This window comes from Cyanistes caeruleus, chromosome 10 (assembly GCF_971803275.1).
Source record: "Cyanistes caeruleus chromosome 10, bCyaCae1.hap1.1, whole genome shotgun sequence".
NCBI lineage: Eukaryota > Metazoa > Chordata > Aves > Passeriformes > Paridae > Cyanistes > Cyanistes caeruleus.
In genome coordinates this window covers 6219040-6238997 of record NC_141710.1, presented here as the reverse complement: position 1 = coordinate 6238997, position 19958 = coordinate 6219040, and the positions used below count along the sequence as shown (strand labels likewise).

The window sequence follows — 19958 nt, the reverse complement described above, 5'->3', positions numbered from 1 at the left end:
TTGCTCTGTCCCCGAACATGGAAGGGTCCTGGTGTCCTCAATGGCTCCCACTGTCACTGCCGAGGTAGAGGGAGCAGCCAGAGCACACAAGGCTGTGCTTGTCTTACACATGGGAAACTGCACCTTCTCAATGTAGTGTAAGCAGAAGGGCAAGTAAGCAAAGAAACACAGCATGGGAAATAAAGGAGAAGGTTAAGTTAGACAGAAGCCTCTGGAGTGCCTGGAACTCAGCAAGACAGCCCCAAACACAGTGAAGAAGTTGGCAAGGAATATCCCAAGAGCAAGGCATCACATGGCCTTGCTGAAATAAGAAGACAGAAAGCCCTGGAAATTACAGGTGCCCACATTCCTGCGTTGGGTGCAAGAACCAGTGCTCCTTACCAGAGCCAAAGCAGTTTCTTGAAGGAGATGACAGTAGTTATAGGGTAGTAAGCCAAGTACCCTCTCTAGAAGTTTCTTCACAACTTACTAAATACCACTGAGCATAACCCTGCTGCCATCTGTTCCCTTGCAGTCCCTGCCCTGTCAGCACACGTGTCCCTGATGAAGTCTATCAGAGACCTCAAGGTGAGAAGCCCTATACAAAGAACACACTTGTTTTGGGCATGTGATGTGTAAAAAGGTAGCCAAAGAGAACAGCAAAAAGGGAGAATGGGCAATAGAAAACAAAACCAAACATGTTACGTTGTGGTATGTTTAATTGATTTCACAACCTACAGACACAACAAGACAACACCAAACTATGTGTGCAGCAGGAGTAAAAAAACTTTTACTGAGGGATAAGAAATGACAGTAAAAAGCATCAGCAAAGATGGTTTTTAGAGGGATGCTGATGGAAAAGCTTGAGACTCAGTGTTCCGAGGGAAAGGCTTGCTTCAAGGTGAACATGACAAAAATAATCTCTTCACATTGTCTGTGGGTCCCATATTCAAAAAGGCAGGAGAACAAAGGTGAGCCATCAGGCCCAGTGCCCATATACTGCAGATCTGAATAAGCACACAGGCCCTTGAAGAGTATGCTGGGTTTTGTCCAGTGTCCTGGATTTAAAGGGTTTTTGTTGAGGTAAATTCCTAAATCTTTTCGACCCCTTGGGTCTGTAGGATGAGCATAGAGTAACCAACTGTCTTGACATCTGGCATTTGGGGGAGGTGGAAAGGCAGTAACACTTCCATGGCATCCAGAGGGAGGTTCTATTAGCGTCTCAACCCTCTGGCCTCCCTCAAAGTCCAGCCCATGGTTGTAGCTGACAGCCTGGATCCTGGCTCCCCTGTTGCTCCTTGCATTGCAATAAAGGACCTTTCTGCCACAGCTATGCACCTCTGCTACCTGGCACTCCACCGCACTCTCCTCCCCCACAAAGTTCCCCTTCTCCCATGTTGTCCCATGGTCAGAGCTGATGAAGCAGAAGGCATGAGGGGTGGGGTGTTGCTTGGGATCCAGGATACGATAGGCATAGGCAGGAATCACAAGGCTCCGGGCCTCGTTGAGCAATTGTAATCCATGACCCGGCCCCACTGCAAACGTGGCCCAGTTCTTGTACTCATTCCTAATGGTCCTGTCGGTGACATCCTGGGCTGTGCTCCAGGTGCGTCCTTGGTCCATGCTAGTGACATAGCAGAGACGTACCAGGTTGATCTTTGTCCTCAGCTGATGCTGCTCAGAGATCTTTCCTGGGACAGCTATGAAGAACAAGATGAGTTTTCCCGAGACCTCATCATATACCGGGCAAGGATTCATAGATCGGTGGTCCTCCAGCTGTGCACTGACAAGGGTCTCCATCCTTTTCCACTGCCAGGGCCCATGGGAAGGGAGACAGGAATGAAACACACTGTTACAAAGAGACCCACATTATAGTGCAAGGATGTCTGGATAAAAGCTACAGAAGAGCATGGGAAGAACAGAAACAGGATAATGGATAGAGCAAGAAATGGGAAGACAATAATCTGGCATCACCAAAGGCAAGTGAAAATTATTTAGATGACACAAAGCATGTACACTTCACCAAGCATGTGGGTTATGTCCTTTTCAATTACTACTCCCTGAGGAACTGATAGCTCCATAACTCAATGCAGCTGGTGGCTGATGACTCCCTTTAAAAAGCTACAGTGGCTGAATTTTCAGAAATTCTCACAAATACATGTATGGCACACAGACATGCCCAGTGGTCAGAGTGTGCTAGTACAGACACTCTGCTGTGTCAATGTTTTTTAGGAAGTCACACAAAAACCCGAGCCCTTTTGAATAAATCCTACATGATGACAAATCCCTTTTAATTTGGGCTTCTGTTCCTCCACTTTGATGTGAATGTATGTGAATGGGCAACCCAGCCTACACTGAGGCACCTTGCTAGGGCTGATTGCGTGGCTCTGGTGTGGAAATTTGGACCCTGAGCTGTCTGACTCAGAAAATAGGTCGCAGAGCTGGTATAACTACCCAGCAAGCCCTGTTTTCAATGAATAGCACATAACACAATCATGTTTCTAACACTAGAATTGCAATTATAAAACTATGACTACATAGTGTTATTGGCTTGGTAAGCAAAGCAGTAGTTTTCAGTAAGATTATATTAATTAGCTTTTCTGCCCTGATTTGCTGATTAGCCTTTTTATTCATATCTTATCTTTTTCTATCCAACTAATATTAACTTTTATTGAAAATCTAATGTTTCCATTTTAAGAAACTAGCATGTGAACAAAAATTACTAAGTTTATGACCAACTGAACCCCACTAACTGAATTACAGGGAGTTACACAAGATGTTACCTGAATGGTACTGCAGGTGGGCTCAGAGGCTGCTTCTGCTAGGCAGACTCCAGCTCTTAAGAGCCTATAATCTAAGGCAACCAACGAAGGTTTGGAATAGAAAAATATAATTACATTTTTTTTCCCCAAGACATTAATGCCTTTGCATATGCAAAAAATTATTATAAATAGAGTTTCCACCACCCCCAGCCGCCCAAAAGCAAAACTGTTAATAATAACTGGTAGGTTAATAAGGTAGCAAATTCACTGGCACCAACAAACCAGACACTTTTTTTTGCATGGGGAGACTAGGTATTCTTAATTGTTTATTAAACTATAAATTAGTCCTAAAATGATGAATTAAGAAACCAAAAGAATAGTCACTGATTGCTAATTTACTCCTCCCCATCGTTAGGGCATTTCTTCCTCTTCCTTGAGGCATTTCTGCCCCTCCACCACATTTTTCCTGCTACAACAGAACTTTGTCCCATCTCTCTATCTGCATCCCCCGCTCTGCAATGATGGGTCAAAGCCACCCCTAGAATATCTACTCCATTTTAGTCCCCCCAACAGCTGCCCATAGGGTTGAATCCCAGCAGTTATAACAAGACGTGTATTATTTATAGGCAGATTTGTCTCCTGTACCTGGGAAGGAGAAGCTGCCCTGTCCCTACAGCGAGGGGGCAAATCCATTCAGCTCACTGGGGGCAGGAGGGCAGAACAGGGGCAGTGTCCTTGCGCTGGTACCTGAACGTGCTGCGTGGCTGGGTCATACACGCCTCTGCGCATGGCTATCAGCTTGGCATGTTCATCCACCAGGTCCTCTCGTTCCTCAGCAAAGGCCAGGATCATGCTGAACCGTGGCAGGTAGAGCAGGGCTGGAATTCGATAGCTCCAGGTACTGTTCTGGAATAATGTTTCTTGCTCCAAGACAGGGAACGCAGCCATTGTGCTAGAGGGAAGAGGACAAAGCACACTGCATTTTGACCCAGCAAAGTGTGATGGGGCAGATTCCACGGATTTTTGCTCTCTCTGCTCAGTGAGACCCGTCCTGCATTGAAACTTACTTTCTGCTACTTTCAGCTTTGCCTTTTCCTTCTGCTTTTCCAAAGAGAACCTATGCATTGCATAGTAGCTGGAACTCAGGCCAAACTTACCCCAGGAACAGCCTGGTTGGTCTGATTGGAGTGTCGCAAGGTAAGTACACCAAATAGAGTTAATGAAAAAGCTGTGCTTTGTTTTGTCTTTTTAATTAAATGCACAGGCTGGGTTGATGTCTTGGTTTTGGTTGTTGGTTTTTTCTTTGGCTTTTTTTTTTTTAGTCTGTAATAAGACATTGTAGTACTTTCCCTCAGAAGACCATTAGTTTCTCTGTTCATGTTGTATCCAAAACTTGGCACAGAACTTCTGCTTTGCTAAACATGAGCTTAAAATCCCATATAAATGACACACTGAGGCAATCCCTGGCCCCAGGGGTGCATCAGTTTGAGGATGACAAGCACTGAGCATGAATAAGAAAAGGAACAGAGCACCCCTCCTTCCGTAAGATCAAAGAACAGTCTGAATGGTGTAACATCACTTGGGATGGAACTTCTGACCAGGCAGAAACCTTGTCCTCTTTGCAATGATTTAAAAGCAATATTATGAAGGAAGGCAAACATGAGGGACAATTTAAAGAAGCTACCTCTGTGTAACTGCTCTGTGCTATGGGCCCACATATCCTCTCTTCCCCTTCTCAGACCTACTTGGCCCTCTGTCCTCTTGTACCAGTGAGCCAACTCACTCCAGTAAAAAAGCCAGTAGATTGAGGGAATTATATCTCAGCAGATGGGGGGAAAATAAGGGAAAAAAAAAAAAAAAGGAAAAATATAAAAGGAAAAAAAAATAAAAATCTCACATGATGCACCAGAAACTGAATGCTTGGATATTCCCTGCTCAGCAGAGAAGGCGGGGAAGAAAAAAAAGAAAAAAAAAATTAAAAAATCAAGCCTTAGATCTCTGACGCATTGAGTGGGTAGGATGGCAGGAAGAAGATGACAATACACTATGAGTAAGAAATTCAAATGCCTCCTACCTCGCTGAGGCAAGACTTGCTGCCCTCTTCGTTGAGGATTCTCCTATTTACCTAAATCTTAGAAAGTGCTATAGTAGCTACTGGACAGAGATGAGCTCCTGATGTTCTTGAAGGCTGCCTTGATGACTCAGGACCAGATATGGAGGCAGCTTCAGAGTTCCTGTACCTACCTGGAGAATAGTTTGCACTCTTCCATCTTTAAGAAGATTATATTAGCCAGCCTAACTAACATAGACTTGGTCAATAATTTTATTTTTTATAGTGTTTATTTTTGAGTTAGAAAAACACAGATAAACTGAGTTTCTCCTCCAGACAAATCTGAATCACAAGGCTAGCTAGCTCACATACATAGCTAGCTAGGACCATACATTCCAGATGTACATACGCTATCCAGATCCATTGCTAGGCAGTAAGTGTTCAAATATTCCTTGCTTTCACCTTCTAGATGCTATAAATATCAATGAGAGTTTTGAACTCACAGCACTGCTCAGAAGGGCCTGAACTACACTGCTCTAGCTAAAGCCAGCTGTACAGTCCACAAAAGCAAGCCACAGCTCCACTGCCACTCTGATCTAAAAGCACTGGAGAGAGAAGTCTATCTCCCAGGAGCAGCTGCTCCCTCATCACTGTCACAGAAGATACAGCAGTGTGAAGAAAGGCAGCAGCACCGCTACTGTACACAGTGTTACCAGAACTGGATCACAGCTATCCATGCAATAACATGAAGGAAATAGGAAGACCTTCCCAGAACAAACAACAGTACCATTCGCTACTTACCAGCATGGATCTGGCTATTTATGGCTCCTGAAACAGAAACTCACCAGTGTGCTTCCAGACTATTTAAAGGGAGATTATTTAAAGGGAGATTAGTCAGCCTGTCTAGTGCAGCACAGGTTCCCTAGTGTTCCTGCTCATGATGCCATCCTGATCTTGCAGTCCTGCTTCAGAGCAGGGCAACAAGGAAGGAAAAGAAAGGTAAAAAAAATAAAGAAGAGGAAGAAAGGGAGAGAGAGAGAGATCTGGGCAGGCCCATGAAGCCCTTGATGGAAAGCCAAGAAACCAGTGCCATGGGAGGCCATGCTGTACACGAGTCCCTCTCGTCTTAGCCTGTCACCTGCACACAGCACTGCCCACGCTCTCAGCCCCTCTGTGACACGCTCACTGTGAATGTCACAACATCTTCCACTTACTGCCAAATGGGGATTGAGGAAATAGCTGAACTGGGAATAGCTGCCATAGAAACAAGCCTGAGGCTCCTGGACACAGCAACTATAATCAAGGAAAATACTAGAATCAAATGACATTTCCATCTATCCAGAGACTAAACAGAGATACATGTGAGTGTGTGTGTGTGTGTGTGTGCATGTGTACACTTGTACATACACTCCCTACACACAGTGTAGGTATTATGGCTGTATGTGTATATATACATGCTATGTATCCATCTGCAGAGAAACTTTTCTATCCTTTTTCAGACACACAAAGTCAGTATTCAGCTTCTTCTACTTTCTCCCTTGTGGATTCTCATGCAGAGATTGAGTCATAACAGTTTGAATTTCACACAGAATCAAAAATGCAGGATCTTTAAATAAGCTTAAAGTTCATAATATATATATATTAAAAGAAAGTAAAATAGGGCTGCTTTGGTTACTTATCCAGCCACCTGAAGGGAATTGATTTTTCTTTTGACCCCAAGCTGTATTCAAAGGCATGCCCACTAACTAAACCCTCCTGAATAAAAAAAAGAAGTAAAACTGGTAAATCTTTGACTGGACAGCCATATGAAGAGTGTTCCAATGCTCATACTCCAGGAGTGCAGGATTTCAAATTGCACATGCCTTCCAAGGCTACATTGCCAGGGGATGCATGTGTCCACAATGCTACTCGGTTCCTAAACCCTACTGAAATAGCACTGGCTGGCCTGTAAGGAAGAAAACAGTGCTGCAGCCAGCATACTCCAAGGACATGGGCAAGACAAAGATCACAGCAATATCTTTTGAAATACTAAGAGCTATACTGGAAAAAAAAGATAAGCTTCTGGGAATACAGAGGCCTGAAACACAAGCAAGAGACTGGAGAGTTGTATATGTGAAGACAAAAATTGCTCAGATCTGTACCAACTCAGCAACCGTGGAGAGAAGAGTTAGCCATATTTTTGTGAACTATAGGAGTAAGAAAGGGTAAGTGGATGTATTATTTTTTTTCCTAAGAGAAAAGAACATAACTGGTCACCTCCTTCTGGAGGACAGAGGTCCTAGTGAGAAGGGAAATTCATCGTGTAGCCATTAAGCCAATATCTCCTACTGCTTTTTAGTATTTACCCGAATCTTTAATTTATTTTCCAGGCTTATTCTTGCAAAGTGTCTTGCTCAGGGAGGCTGATGTTTACCTGCAATTCCTCTCCAAGGCACGAGGGAAGCTGCTGCACTGAGATCCAGTACCTCACCTCTTAGCACGGCTGGGCAGACAGGGAAAGATGAGCACACTGGAAACACTAAGAGAAGGGGGAGTTAAACTGGAGGAACTATTACTCATCATTTGCACAAGTTACACTGTAATGATTTCCAAAGCAGAGACTGTTTCCAGCACACCAGAAGAGTCAAAAGAAATAACAGTTGTCAACAAGTGAATTTATGGTGGATTTAATGCCTGGAAGGAGCCCAAGTGGCAGTAAGGAAAAGGTGCTGGTAGACACCAGGAGAGGATACTTGTTCCTTCCACTTCTGTCCTTCAAGGCAGCTCACATGGACTTGGAGCAGGATCAACCATTGCATGTTTATTTGCTTTAATCCTCTCCAAGAAAAGTGAGTAAAAAGCATAACATTTCCACTGGCCTCAGCTTCTGTAAAAACCTGTTCTGAACATGATTAGAACCAAGCTGAAATAACAGCATGTCTTTAAAACAAACCATGCTTTGCATGATTTTTTTAAAGAAAAACAAACAAATATTCTAGGTTTGATCCCTTAGTCCCTGTCAGAGAGCTCTATGCTCTGTGCAGCAGGTAGCTTGTTCTTGAATGATTTCAGATAGGTCCCAAAAGAACTATCCAACCCATTCAGAGAGACTCTGGGGGAAGAACAATCAAAAAACTCAGAGACTCAAGTTCAAAACTCAACTAAAATTCTGCTTTTCAAGGCAAGCGTAAGAACCCAGGTCTGGTCATTCTCTATTCAACATCAGACCTGGACTTACAGTTTTCCAAATGTATAAAGTCAACCAAGCATTATGCCAAAACACACTCCTTGTCTCACTCAAAGGGAAATAATTTCTATTGGGATATTGCATAGCGGGGTCCCACCCAGAAGTAGTCACTTTCCAGTTGTATAGGGCAAAGAAGTAGAAGACCCAGTTTGCTTCTAGAATAATTGCCACACAGTGCACTTCTGCATGGAAGTTTTCCTCCCTCCTAAGCAGCATGACTGTGCCTGTTTCTGCCAAAGCCCAGCATCAGAGCACTCCATCTCCAACCTGCTTATGCCCTCAGACCAGATCCTACACTTAATCTAGGCTATGGAATTTCTTAACAAGGCAGGCAACACACATTTATTTAGCTGGCTAATCACCCTCAATGTAAAGTCAGAAAGATGTTATCAGCAAAAACTGTCAAACAATAAACCTTAAACAAACTAAAATATTCAGAATTTAGAAGTGAAAAAGACACAAAATTGGAATTACTTTAATCCAGCAGCCAATTGAACTAAATTTTGTCAACCACACTAGAAACAAAAAGTTTCTCTTGTGGTAAAAACTTAATACCACATTTACAAGGGGATTTTCCATCTCCCCAGTACATGCTTTCCTAAACAATCAGTCAGGGTCTGCTTTCAAATTGTTGTGGCTCAGCTTGGCACTAGCTCCTGTGCCTTAAAGTGGAGATTTTCTTAGCAGGAGAGAGGAATTACATGAAGCAGCAGTATTTTTCTTAAAATATATTTGGTGGAGGAACCCACAAACTGCATTCCCTATTTCAACCTACAAAATGTTGTATTTACCTTTTTAGTTCCTAGCAATGTCCACAGTTATGAAAAGAAAAGAAAAATAAAAAGAAAAGGAAAAAAATACCTTTTTTACTCTGTGTCTTCTGGAAGTCACGTCAAAAGGAAAGAATCAGAACCAAAAAGAACTCCTGTTGAATTAGACAAAAGGGATGCTCACCACGCTCTTACTAGTCTCCAACCTGCAAAGTTGTTTATGTTGGCAGCAATGTCAGCCGTCTTAGATCCCCAGGAAAAGCTATCAGCTGGCGTATAAACACAAGCTTACATTTAAATAGCAAACCTGTTTTGCATATAAGGGGTGGTTCCATGTGAGCCAGACAAACAATAGGGAAATACTTTTACATTATAATAGTAATTAAGCAGCATATTTCTACCTGCATGGGTTGGCACACTGTGGCACAGCTGCTTGTTCTATACAGTTCAGCATGCTGTCTTATTTCTTGGTGTTCTACTCCCCTGGTGCTGAGGAAGGCAAAGTTCCTCTGGTTGCAGCATGTGGACTCCCAATGCTTTCTCTCAGAGTACTGAGGTCTGGAAAAGTTTGCCTGAAGAACCCACAAAATTGTTTTAACCAACAGGTGATGCTGCTGTCATAATCTAACACTCTGGCTCCACACACCTCCAATCCATCAACATGTTCTTTCTGGATAAGAAATGGGTTAACACCAAAAGTTCCCAGGCAGGAATGCAGGAATGACATGCTGATGCATTCAGGTGCAGCTGCCAGAGCCTCTTTGGAAGTGTTCTGAGGCCAAACTATCCCAGCAGCTGCAGGCAAGGAGCTACTGGGGAGAACCAAGCAGGGAAACGGAGGAGAGTACAAGACTAAGGTCACACCAGAGGAAGAAAGGGATGGCAGCACCCCTTCTCCAGCTGTGCCCTGGCTGGCTGAGAGGCAGCACCTGCAGCTGCTGCAAGTACCCAAGCAAATAATTTCACAGCTACATTGTGCTACTGCTGTCATCTCTGACAGCAGTATCCCATTTCTTGCTGCATCCCTTGCTTTCCCCTTTTCTACTGAGTTTCCATTGTTGCCATTAACACTTCCTGTCTTTGAAGTGATCTGAAAGAATGAGAACAATAATCCCATGAAGAGATCTTGATAGTCATGGGAAAAAGGGTAAGAAAAGTATCCTCATTTGATGGCAGTTGTGGTTGATCTGTGCAAGCCAAATAGGAAGCTGCAAAGGAGTGGATTTACAACCAATCAGCTGGCCAACCAAATTAAGGTAATGCTTCTATATTACTCTGTTTCTCTTGAGCAACTCTGTTGTATGCTTTCCTGTGCCAGCAGGAATGCTCATCTTACCTTGGCAAGCCATCAGAGGATATCAGACTGGCAGAAAACTAATCCAGGAAAAAAAATAAAAAGTGAACAGTTTCTGCCAGGTCATTGTCCTGGACTGCGTCAGCAAGAGCCCATCAAGCAGCAGAATCTGCAGTTGGAGCAGGAGCATGAAGCTGCTGACAGGAGGAGCAGAGTCACCACCCAGACTAGCACTTTGCCATTGGATCTGCATTGTAAAACCACACCCCTTGTTTATGAACCTTGCCTAACTGGGCAAGTAAAGTACAGCCTTAATTGGGTCACACAAGAGAGGACCAAAGGCATTTGTATCTCACCTGGAATCAAACAACAGCGTGAAGAAAAGTCCCTCCAGAGACAATGTCAATGATATCCTCCAGACACTAACTTTTAACAGTGGCTCCTGGAGAAAATCCAGAGTCAAGTAAAGCAGAAGCAATTAATGGAGGAGGAAAAACATTGAAGAGGCTGCTAAGGTGCAGTCTGCCAGAAAGCGAGACATAAATGATTGCTTTATGGATTTCTTCACCTTTTTTCTTCTCCCTGGCTAGCAGCAGTGTTATTCAGGTGATTTTCTGAGTCACACACTTGGCTTCTGCAGCCAGACAACCCATAAATACTCATTTGTTTAATAAAAATCACCTTTCCCAGCTGCAGCTTCAAACTGGTTGTCCATCTTCTGAGTGGAAGTTCCAAGTGTGGCTTGGTGTGGTGGCAGTGGTTCCATGGGCTATGATGGCAGTATAAATTTGGCAGAGTAGCTCTGCCTCTGGCCACCTTCCACCTCCCCTTATCATCTGTTCCTCTCTAATTAAGATTCCACACATTCCCCTGCAGCCAGCAGGGGTGCCTCTCTTTTGACCCACTCCCCAGAACCAGTCAGTGTCAGAGATGTCTGTGCAGAAGCTAACAGGCTAGAAAGGCTAAATCTACTCCTAAAATGAAGGATGTGCTGCTTAGTCCTGCAGTGAGGTTAAAATGAGTGAATCCCAGTGCCTGTGCAGGACAGTCCCACAATCAACATGCAGGCACCCCACACTGCTTCCCTGTAGCCACCAACACCGCTGCCAGCATCCAGGTTCCAGCACTGCTCTTCAGCCTCCAGCCCACAACACACACCTACCTCTATTTGCAAAACCCCTTCCTTCAGATAAAAGTAAAAGTGCTTTTCCCAAACAACATGTTGTGTTCTGAAACTATTTTACAAAATTGTTCCTTATTAACTATCAAAAATGGATGTCCCACTGTAGACATGCATAGCCTGATCCTCCCTCTTTCCTTTCAGTGTAAATCAAAATCAGTGTCACCACTGAAGTTTAAAAGAGGTTTAGGTCTGAGTAGGATCAAAATCTTCCCTTCTATTGTTCCACACTTACTTCATTGTCCTTATATCTGATTGTTGTAATGAAAACGTTTTTAAAAAGGTTAAAAAATGCAAATAGGGTGTGTGGGTGCATTAATAAGAGGATATAAAAATAATGCAGAAGATAATATAATGACAGAATCCCTAACAATGGAGCATTTGAATTTGGAGGACCGTGTTCAGTTTTGGGTGCCACGTCTTAGGAAAGATTCAGCAATAGCTGCAAATGGAGGCTGAGGAAAAGAAGTCAGAAGCTAATGTTCCTGAGTATGTGAAAAGAAACTAGCAGGAAAAAAAGAGATGGCACATCTAGTGAGTGACATGCAGTCCATTAAAATTTTTCAATGTATATTTCCCTTGCAAAATGCTCAAACCTGACTCCATTGATTCCCAACATCATTAGAAAGGCAAGGGTGGCTCAGGTAATTCAGTATTTTTGCTCTGCTGTACAATGTAGCTGCTGTTGTCAGGCAGCTGTAGTTCAAATCAAGAGGTCTGTGGGGTCAGATCATGTGAAGCAGCAATTACACAGTACTGCAGATTTTAAGTTAAAACATTATGTGCTGCTTTTCAGGCAGTGGGGAACATGGTATCATTGCTGCAGAAGATAAATCTTATAGACCTGGTCTTTGACTAAAAGTCTGTTCTGGCTGGGAAGGAAAAAAAAGACAAGCAAGAAAAAGCCAAAGTAATAATGATTATGAAAGTCACAAGAAAATGCTTGTAAATGCTGCTAATGGCAAAGCATTTTGGGAAACAGGGTCCACTGGATGAGGAGACATCCACTGTTTCCTTGTAATACTGATTCTAGTTAGGGAAAAGAGCCTTTGAGCACATTTGAGACCAGCACCCCACTATCCTTGTCAACATCCTTAGGTGCAACAGGCATGAGGAGGAGGTTCTCTTTGGGTTTGTACTCTTTCACACTCCACTGACTCCACTTACATTACTTTTGATTTCCATCAGGAGGAGTAAGCACAGAATCCTGCTGCTGCTGCCACCTCTCTCACAGCAAATACAATTTATTTCCTCACCTTGTGGAAAAAATTGGACAAAATCAAAAAAATATTCCCTTAACTCAAAGGGCAAAGTATTACCCCATAGCAGACCTGTAAACCTTCTGGCACGCCATGATGAGTCATGGGTTTGTCACAGGCAAGCTTCCTCACCCTGTGAGAGACAACACCCAATAAACAGCCTGTCTATTATACACATTACACCATTTCCCCATTTACTTTGCCCAAAAAAGAAAATACTCTTTATTTTTGTTAATGGCACAATCTATGGGAAACAAAGGAAGAGAGGTGGTGAGGTTTGAATACAAAAAGAGAATTGTAGAAGCAGGATTTATTTAGTCCTAAAAAAAAAAAAAAAAAAACCCAAAAAAAACCAACAAAAAAAACCCAACACCCCACTGAGAAGGAGTTACTGCTGCAATTTAATGACTGGAAAACATAATAAAAGCATAGTTCCTTGCTTCATGTACTCTGCAGTGCTTGGACACCCAGATAAGCAAGTCTGAAGCACAAGCCTAGCTAGATTCACCCTGGACAACTCTTACAACAGAGAGGAGCCCAAATTCCGCTGCATCCCTCACTCCTGTGTCCTGCCAGCTCTCAGACCAGGAGTACACAGGCCTGATGGTGACCTTGATTAATCATTACAGGACTAATTGTTGGCCTCTATGCCCAGGCCAGGCCTTCAGCTGGTATAAAGGAACACTGACACTGGTGACCATGATTCTACGATGTCTGAACTCAGATTAATCCAATCTTAACTCAGTGAACATCTTTCATGGAGTAGGCTGGGCATACAGCTGCATTTTAAAAAGAGTAATGTTGTGACCAGTTAAAATATTTTGAAATTAACAAGACAATTGGCAAGTTCAGTGAACTTCAAGAAGGAAATAAAAACCAAAGAAAAGATTAGCAAATCAAATTCAGCAGGCTATGTGATGTTTTTCTAAGAGTCAATCCAGATGCAGTCTTGAAAATACAGAGTTATCCGAGGATGAGGGGAAAATTCTCTGCTAGGTATAGCACTGATCTAAGCAATCACTATTATTTGTCTTCCTTTGAAGCACTGGGCCTAAGTTGCCCCCAGAAGAGAGACATTCAAATCATAGCAAGAAAGTAGCCTGGTAATAAGGTAAAATATTTTAAGAGGGAAAATTATCACAGGCATTTGAACTGATCCAAAAAGCCTTCAAATAAAACCAGGTTGGCTCTGCTATATCCACCCCAGTGCCCAGGTATGTGAACACACATGAAATTAAGAAATGGCAATCTAAAAATAGTCATAAACATGTAGGTCTTTTCATCTCAAATGACTGTAAATAATGTAAAGCAAGAGCAGTTTCCCCACCAGTGGGCCTTAAAAATGGAAGCAAATACTATTTACCATTTCCACTTGAGTTTGCAGATTTGGACTGAAGTTTCGCCCAGTTGTTAAAGATTTATACGGGAGGTTTAACAATCCCCTGTCATTAAGCCTTGGCACAAGCAGTGCAAAGGACGTTCAGGGCATATTTGTACTAACTTATCTGGGTAAAGAGAAAGCTGTTCCTTTAAACCGTGTTTGCTGTGACTCTGGAAACTGAGCAAACAAAATCTGAGGGACACTTTACTCTCAAGCAGAGCTGACAGGAATGTAGAAGGACTGAAGGACAGCGAACTTCTGTAGGACATACCTGTCTCTGGATTTACAACTGAATTGCAAATCCCTAACTGTTTGGGAGAGTTTAATTCAGACTTTTTGGATGTACCTCATCTCAATGGCAAACAACAGACTGGCTCAGCCCCTGAGTGTCAGGTGAGTAAAATCTTATTCTGGGGGGATCCTGGTAGAGGAACTGCCTGAGGAAGAAACCTCAGGCCACAGACAAAGGCACAAGGCCAGTGCCCAAGAAAGAACTGACTTTACTCTACAAGCAAAGTCGTACTGAAGGAGTCCTGTGCAAGCCAGAGAGAACACAGTTGTGATACTGTTGAAATACTGGCTGACAGAGAGGAGAGACACTGCTGGCACAACCTGGCAGGCATAAAACCCACCACCCACAGGCAGGAAGCCTAATCAGAGGGGAGACACAGACTTCACAGAATGACATTAATGTGACCAACTGAACAGCAAACATTCCCAAACCAACCAAGCTGTGTGTCTTTTTCCAGGGGCAGCACAAGTTGTGATTTTTCCTGTCAAACATTTATGTGTGATCTTGCTTTAAAAAATATATATAAATAAAGACAGGAAATATGAAAAACAGCCTGTTTTCCTCTTAAGTTCAGGCTGATCCTTCCCCTGAGCCAGTCCTCCCTTTCACTCTCAGGAGGCCAATTGCTGTGAATCCAGTGTAACTGTGAACTCTGTCCCAGCAATTAGGTATATTTTTAAATGTGCAAAGTAAACAAGGACTCAAATTTCGTAAGAACGAGCTAGCTCTTCTGATCTTAAACTATGTAGATTTCTAGATCTCTTAACTAGATTTGACCGTTATAATGGAGCTGTCACTTCCAGATCTAGCTGAAAATAGGAAATAATGAAAGCTATTTAGAATATTTTGCTGAATTTGCAAGAAGTACTGATTGGCTGGCATCCATTTTAAGAGACAGACAGGAATTTTATTCAGGGCCGATTTTCTACAGATTCAAATTGGGACTGTTAACTCAAATCTACTTTAAGAAAAACTGTAAATACAGGAGTATGTGTGAAACACCACAGTAACTGCCAGATGAGAAAAACTCAAAGAACCCATTGTCCCACACTGCTATTATTTTGGTGAGGACATTTGCAAGACAATATAAAATGCTTTAATATTATAATAACCTTCATCTGTCCCTGAGTATGTGGCCAGTCCCTGGAGATTTCCTTCTGAAAGTACCTTGTTCTATGATTTCTATAGGCAATTATCATTTTTCCCTCCAATAATTATTAGAGGAAATAATTCATGTTTCCAAGCAGCACCCCATGGAAACTGCCTCATCATATCTCAAATAAGGAAAACTGACAAGACTCAGTAAAGCCTGAAACAATCTGGAAGTCTCATCTCCCTCTTGCCTTCTCTTTCCTATGTGAAATCATCTTGGAAACAGATGTCTGTGAAAAAACAGGTCAACCAGGTTACTCAATCTGCAAAACTTGGACTTTGCTGTTCCAAAAGGGAGCAATTCCTAAAACAAGAACCCTTTTTAGGAGCAGTTGCAGTCAGCTCAAATAAAATTTAAAAAGAACAACAGGGCCACTGAGGAAATGGAAATCTAGACAAGGTGCTTGCTTTTCACTGAAATGAAAATGTGGACTGAAATGTAGAAAACATCAAATGAAAAATACCCAAAACCAAGAGAATATTCAAACTGTTTCATTTTTTTCCTTTAATTACAGTATGTTCCAGAGTTCTTTTGAACACATCATGTTATGTCATGTTCTTGCACTTACATTGAGCTCCTGCTCAAGTAACTCAGAAGAAAAAAGACTATAGAAAAATGTGTGTCTTCACAAACTATTATATACTGCTCCCAGTCTAGAGATGGGGAACTAAGACTGACATGCTCAAGATTGCCCAGGAAACTGCAGAAGAGCTAAGAAATTACATCTACTCTCCCAAAACCTGATTCTGTGCCACAGCCATAAGATTCATTACTCTCATCCCAGCCTTCCTCTTTCTGTGCTTAAAAACTGGGACTGAAGAAGAGGGTAAAAACTGCTGTTAGAAGGAAAGATCCAGAAGGGAAAGTTTTGCCAACCTTTCCCAGTGCTTGGGTAAAATGAGCTACAGAATTGCAGTTGTGGACACCATGGCAGTAATTTGACAAGATGGAGACTCCCTGTGGATATACATGCAGCCAGAGCACTGCACATGTCCCTTGTTTTCCACAGTGCCATGCTGGCTAGTGCTGCAGCTGGCAAATTAGTGGCAAGTGGGGAAGGCTGGGGGCTGATTGCCTAAGCCCTGGGCTAGTCCCCCAGGACTGGGAGACAAGAGGCTGCTCTGCATTGGGAGCTGCAGTCCAGCAAGCTTCTCTTCCCACCAGGGTCTAAAAACGGCCATTCTGAAGGGGAAGTTTGTGTCCTTCAATGCTGTTGCTAATGAGCTTCCAGAGTTGTGTATCAAGTGCTTTTCCTGAGTTACTAAAGACCCATGCAGTCAGAGTAACAGGCTGTAAGAATACAATCAGCTTATGTCTTGTTTGAAATTAGCTGAAATTAGCTTGATGCAGTTGACAAGGATAGCATGGCATAGCAGCGCTCCAAACCTGCCTGTCTTTTCAAACTAAAACCAGCCTAACAGGATTCTGATGTCTTAGTGACTTCTGGCTTCTTTGCGACTAAACATTTGCAAGCAGATTCACCGAACAGGCACTGTTCGGGCCCTCCACCCAATAAACACTGAGGGAGTAAAAAGTGAGAACTCTACTACTTCTTGATCAACAAAATTAGCTTTCTCTTTCCCTGCTTCTGTGTGGAAGCTTTCAAATGAAAAACCGTATGAATTCTTACCTCTCTGTAGTTCAAACAATCACCCATGCTCATTTCTTTCATGACTTCCATAACAAGACCACACTACAGCCAAGTTGTCTAATACACAACACAACACAAGAAAATGTAGACACAAAAGTGGGAATCATTATATTTTTTCCCAAGAGTAGCACAGGTCTTGTCTGCCCAAGGGACACTTGCCCTGTCTGCTTACTACTGAGTCTGTTTCGAAAAGTTTCATCCAAGACATCTGTTAATCCTCCTTTTCCAAGTGTCTTAGCATTACGAAACCTCTGCTTTCAGCAAGGCATTATGCCCTGGATATTATTTCTCATACCATGTTTTTGACTAAATAATTTCATCAGAGACTAAAGCTTGATACCTTAGTCCTTTAAGTTTTTTAAGTGAGTTCTACGTTGCATACATATTCCGTGGCTAGAAGGCTTCACGCAGCCCAAACAGAACAAACAAAAAGGAACAAGGACTTGCAACTCCCACGTGCAATCCTGCAAAACAGAAGAGATCATCAGGCAAACTGCTGAGAGCCTTCCTGTGTACGTACTTGGAGAGTACATGGGTATATCCCGCTTTGAGACTACATCCTGTGATTTGCCCCTAAGCCCTGAGCTGATAATTGTGTACTCCCCCAGCCTAGGAGATGCAGTGATTTGGATTTTAATTATTCACTTACCTTCCAGAGATAAGCCTGGAAAATCTCATGAGTTTTCAACTATAGCTCCTAGCAACAATTTCACTATTATCTTCTCAGCAGAAATAAGGAATGGGATGGTATCTATGGCAAGAACATTTTATAAACAGCAGGAAGAAGGAAAGTGGGCTTCCTCTAGATGCAAGAGTTCCTGTTAGTAGAGAGGCATCAGTGATGTCAGAAGAACAAGGATGAATTTTAGACATTTTATTTCTCAGGACTCTCTCAAAATCTTCAAGCAAGGATGCATTTTCACCATTGCATGTGTAATAATTTAAGGAAAGGAATAGAAATAAGGTCAGATTTTTGGTTTATTAGCAGAAGCAGAAGAGTTTGTAGATTTCCACTTGTACTCTTCTGTATGATTTAAAAATGAGGTTGACTCCTTCTACACAACTGGAGAGAACGTGTGTGTTTATATAAGCGTATATATGTACATATACATATATGAGTATAGTTCCAGAGGTGAAATTCTTTAACACCTATGCTATTGCCTGTGGCTACATCTACCACATGAGACCCAGGGGTTGAAGCATGGAATTCAGTGAGATAGGGCTGGACCACTCACTGAGTTGCATGGATTGAGCAGGGATGACAATTAGTGGCATATAAGAAACCACATCTTTTTAGATAATTGTTCTTGAATCATAAAGAATCAATAAACAGTAAGAAAGATAAACATCCTGCAGCAGAAAAATATGCAGCTTTTTAGTGTTCTTTATTAAGTATATATTGAGATATATTAGCTATTAAAGTAGTGAAATAGTCCATGTTTCATCCAGAGGGAATTGTATGAAGGGATGTATTCTCTTCTGTCATGTGTCGTAATATTTGTAGAACACACTTATTTGGTGGTCCTGTGGACACATGGCTTACCTTTATGCATAGAACTACCCACAGTGCTAGACTTAATTCTAGAAACATTTTTAGATCTAGTGAGAACATTTGAGTCATTTTTAGCTACTTTAAATGTACTGGTTTCTCTCTCCATCCCCATTCACTTGGTCTCAGGGTTTCTAAAACACATGGTTTGGAGGATTTATTATATGGGTCCAATGTATTTATTTTTAGTCTCTGAAGTGTTTCTAAAACAGGTTCTCTGTAACATATGTGCAAGACAAAAAGGATTTTTTTTTACACAAAAGTGTAATGAACTATGTAATTCTGTCTTGGTTTTGCTTGCTATAAATAAGGTACCAGCACTAAATCATGGCAATAGAACCATTATGTTAGCTTCCTCAGCTGAAAGACTGTGTCAAAACTGGAGTGGCTGTAGTTTGATTCTGTTAAGCCTGGTTATAGAATTCCGTTTTATTTACAAAATAAGTAGAAAATGTTTAATTTCTGGAAACGTGGGGTCAAACTATTTGATATTCTTTCAGGCAGCATTCCCAAACTTATTATCTAATTTTCTCTGGCTTCTACTGCAAACCTCTTTGGTCCATGTCGTACTCTCTGGTCAGTCTGTTCTCATGCTCCACCTGTTTGTCTCCACCTTTGTGCCTTAATCAAATAATACCTTGGCCTTGCAGCTAAATAGTTGAAATTCCTGTGTCATGTACCTTGCTCTGGACATGGACAGGTGATTAACTGGCTTTTGCCACTACCTAATAGAAAGTGTCAGGATTATAAACACTTCCAAGGATGGCAATCCCAACCAGGAATAATGAAAATATAAATATTTGTGTAGTCAGGCAGCTGAGGGCCAGAAGAACTTTAGGATAAGATGTTACCATGCCCGTACATCCTTCTGCTGGAATTCAGTCCCCCTGGAGCAGGGATGGCTCAGCAGGACATGTGAGAGCACCACACACACTGGCTCCAAGTCTGTGCCTTCACCTCAGCCACTGATGAGGCTAAATGAATTCATAGCTGCATCTGCTGAGAGCTAAATCTACCAGAGCCTAGGGCTGAGTCTGTGGGTGTTACTATTCCCCTGACTCAGACAGAAATATCTCCCAATGCAAATGCAGGCCTGAGCTTGTGTAGAGCCCCAGAGCCTCTGTCAGGGTCCTCTCACATGTGGCACTCCTTAAGGGTTTGGCACCCGCATGAGCAAGAGCGGCTGCTGATGAGTAAGGCCTGCTGCTAGATTTTGGAATGTGCTGTATACCAGCAGAGCTGGGTTTGCCTCATTATCATGCAGAGCAAAAGAGTTTAGAAATTACATTCCACTCCAATTAAAACCAAGATGGACAAAAGTCACTGCCTAACACATGAGCAAGGATGTAATGGGGGACTGGTTCTGGTGGGAGATAGAGGTTTGATTTTGGCTTGCACAAGACTTTAAGAAA

General features: G+C 42.4%; 2 protein-coding genes across 22 annotated transcripts in view; one reads left to right on the top strand and one right to left on the bottom strand.

The window, feature by feature from the left end:
* Window positions 1-680: 680 nt before the first annotated feature.
* Window positions 681-19958, bottom strand: part of NEU2 (neuraminidase 2) — a 37416-nt gene continuing 18138 nt past the window's right edge. For 7 of the 20 annotated variants that reach the window (XM_086844548.1, XM_086844546.1, XM_086844547.1 and 4 more), the window contains 2 exons: window positions 3489-3693; window positions 681-1788 (listed from right to left, as the gene is read on the bottom strand). In XM_086844548.1, the coding sequence (XP_086700674.1) occupies window positions 850-1788; window positions 3489-3693 (1144 nt within the window). In that variant the 3' untranslated portion in view covers window positions 681-849. Of the gene's footprint in view, window positions 1789-3386; window positions 3694-5592; window positions 5623-7204; window positions 7310-8878; window positions 8994-9188; window positions 9360-10437; window positions 10500-19958 lie in introns of those variants that run through there. The other 13 variants (XM_086844551.1, XM_086844549.1, XM_086844552.1 and 10 more) reach the window with 8 other exon arrangements.
* The window catches only part of NGEF (neuronal guanine nucleotide exchange factor), a 48147-nt gene continuing 42156 nt past the window's right edge, over window positions 13968-19958 (top strand). Inside the window, exon 1 of one of the 2 annotated variants that reach the window (XM_086844492.1) lies at window positions 13968-14294. The gene's annotated coding sequence lies outside the window, so the exon portion shown is untranslated. The remainder of the gene's footprint in view (window positions 14295-19958) is intronic. The other variant, XM_086844493.1, reaches the window with a different exon arrangement.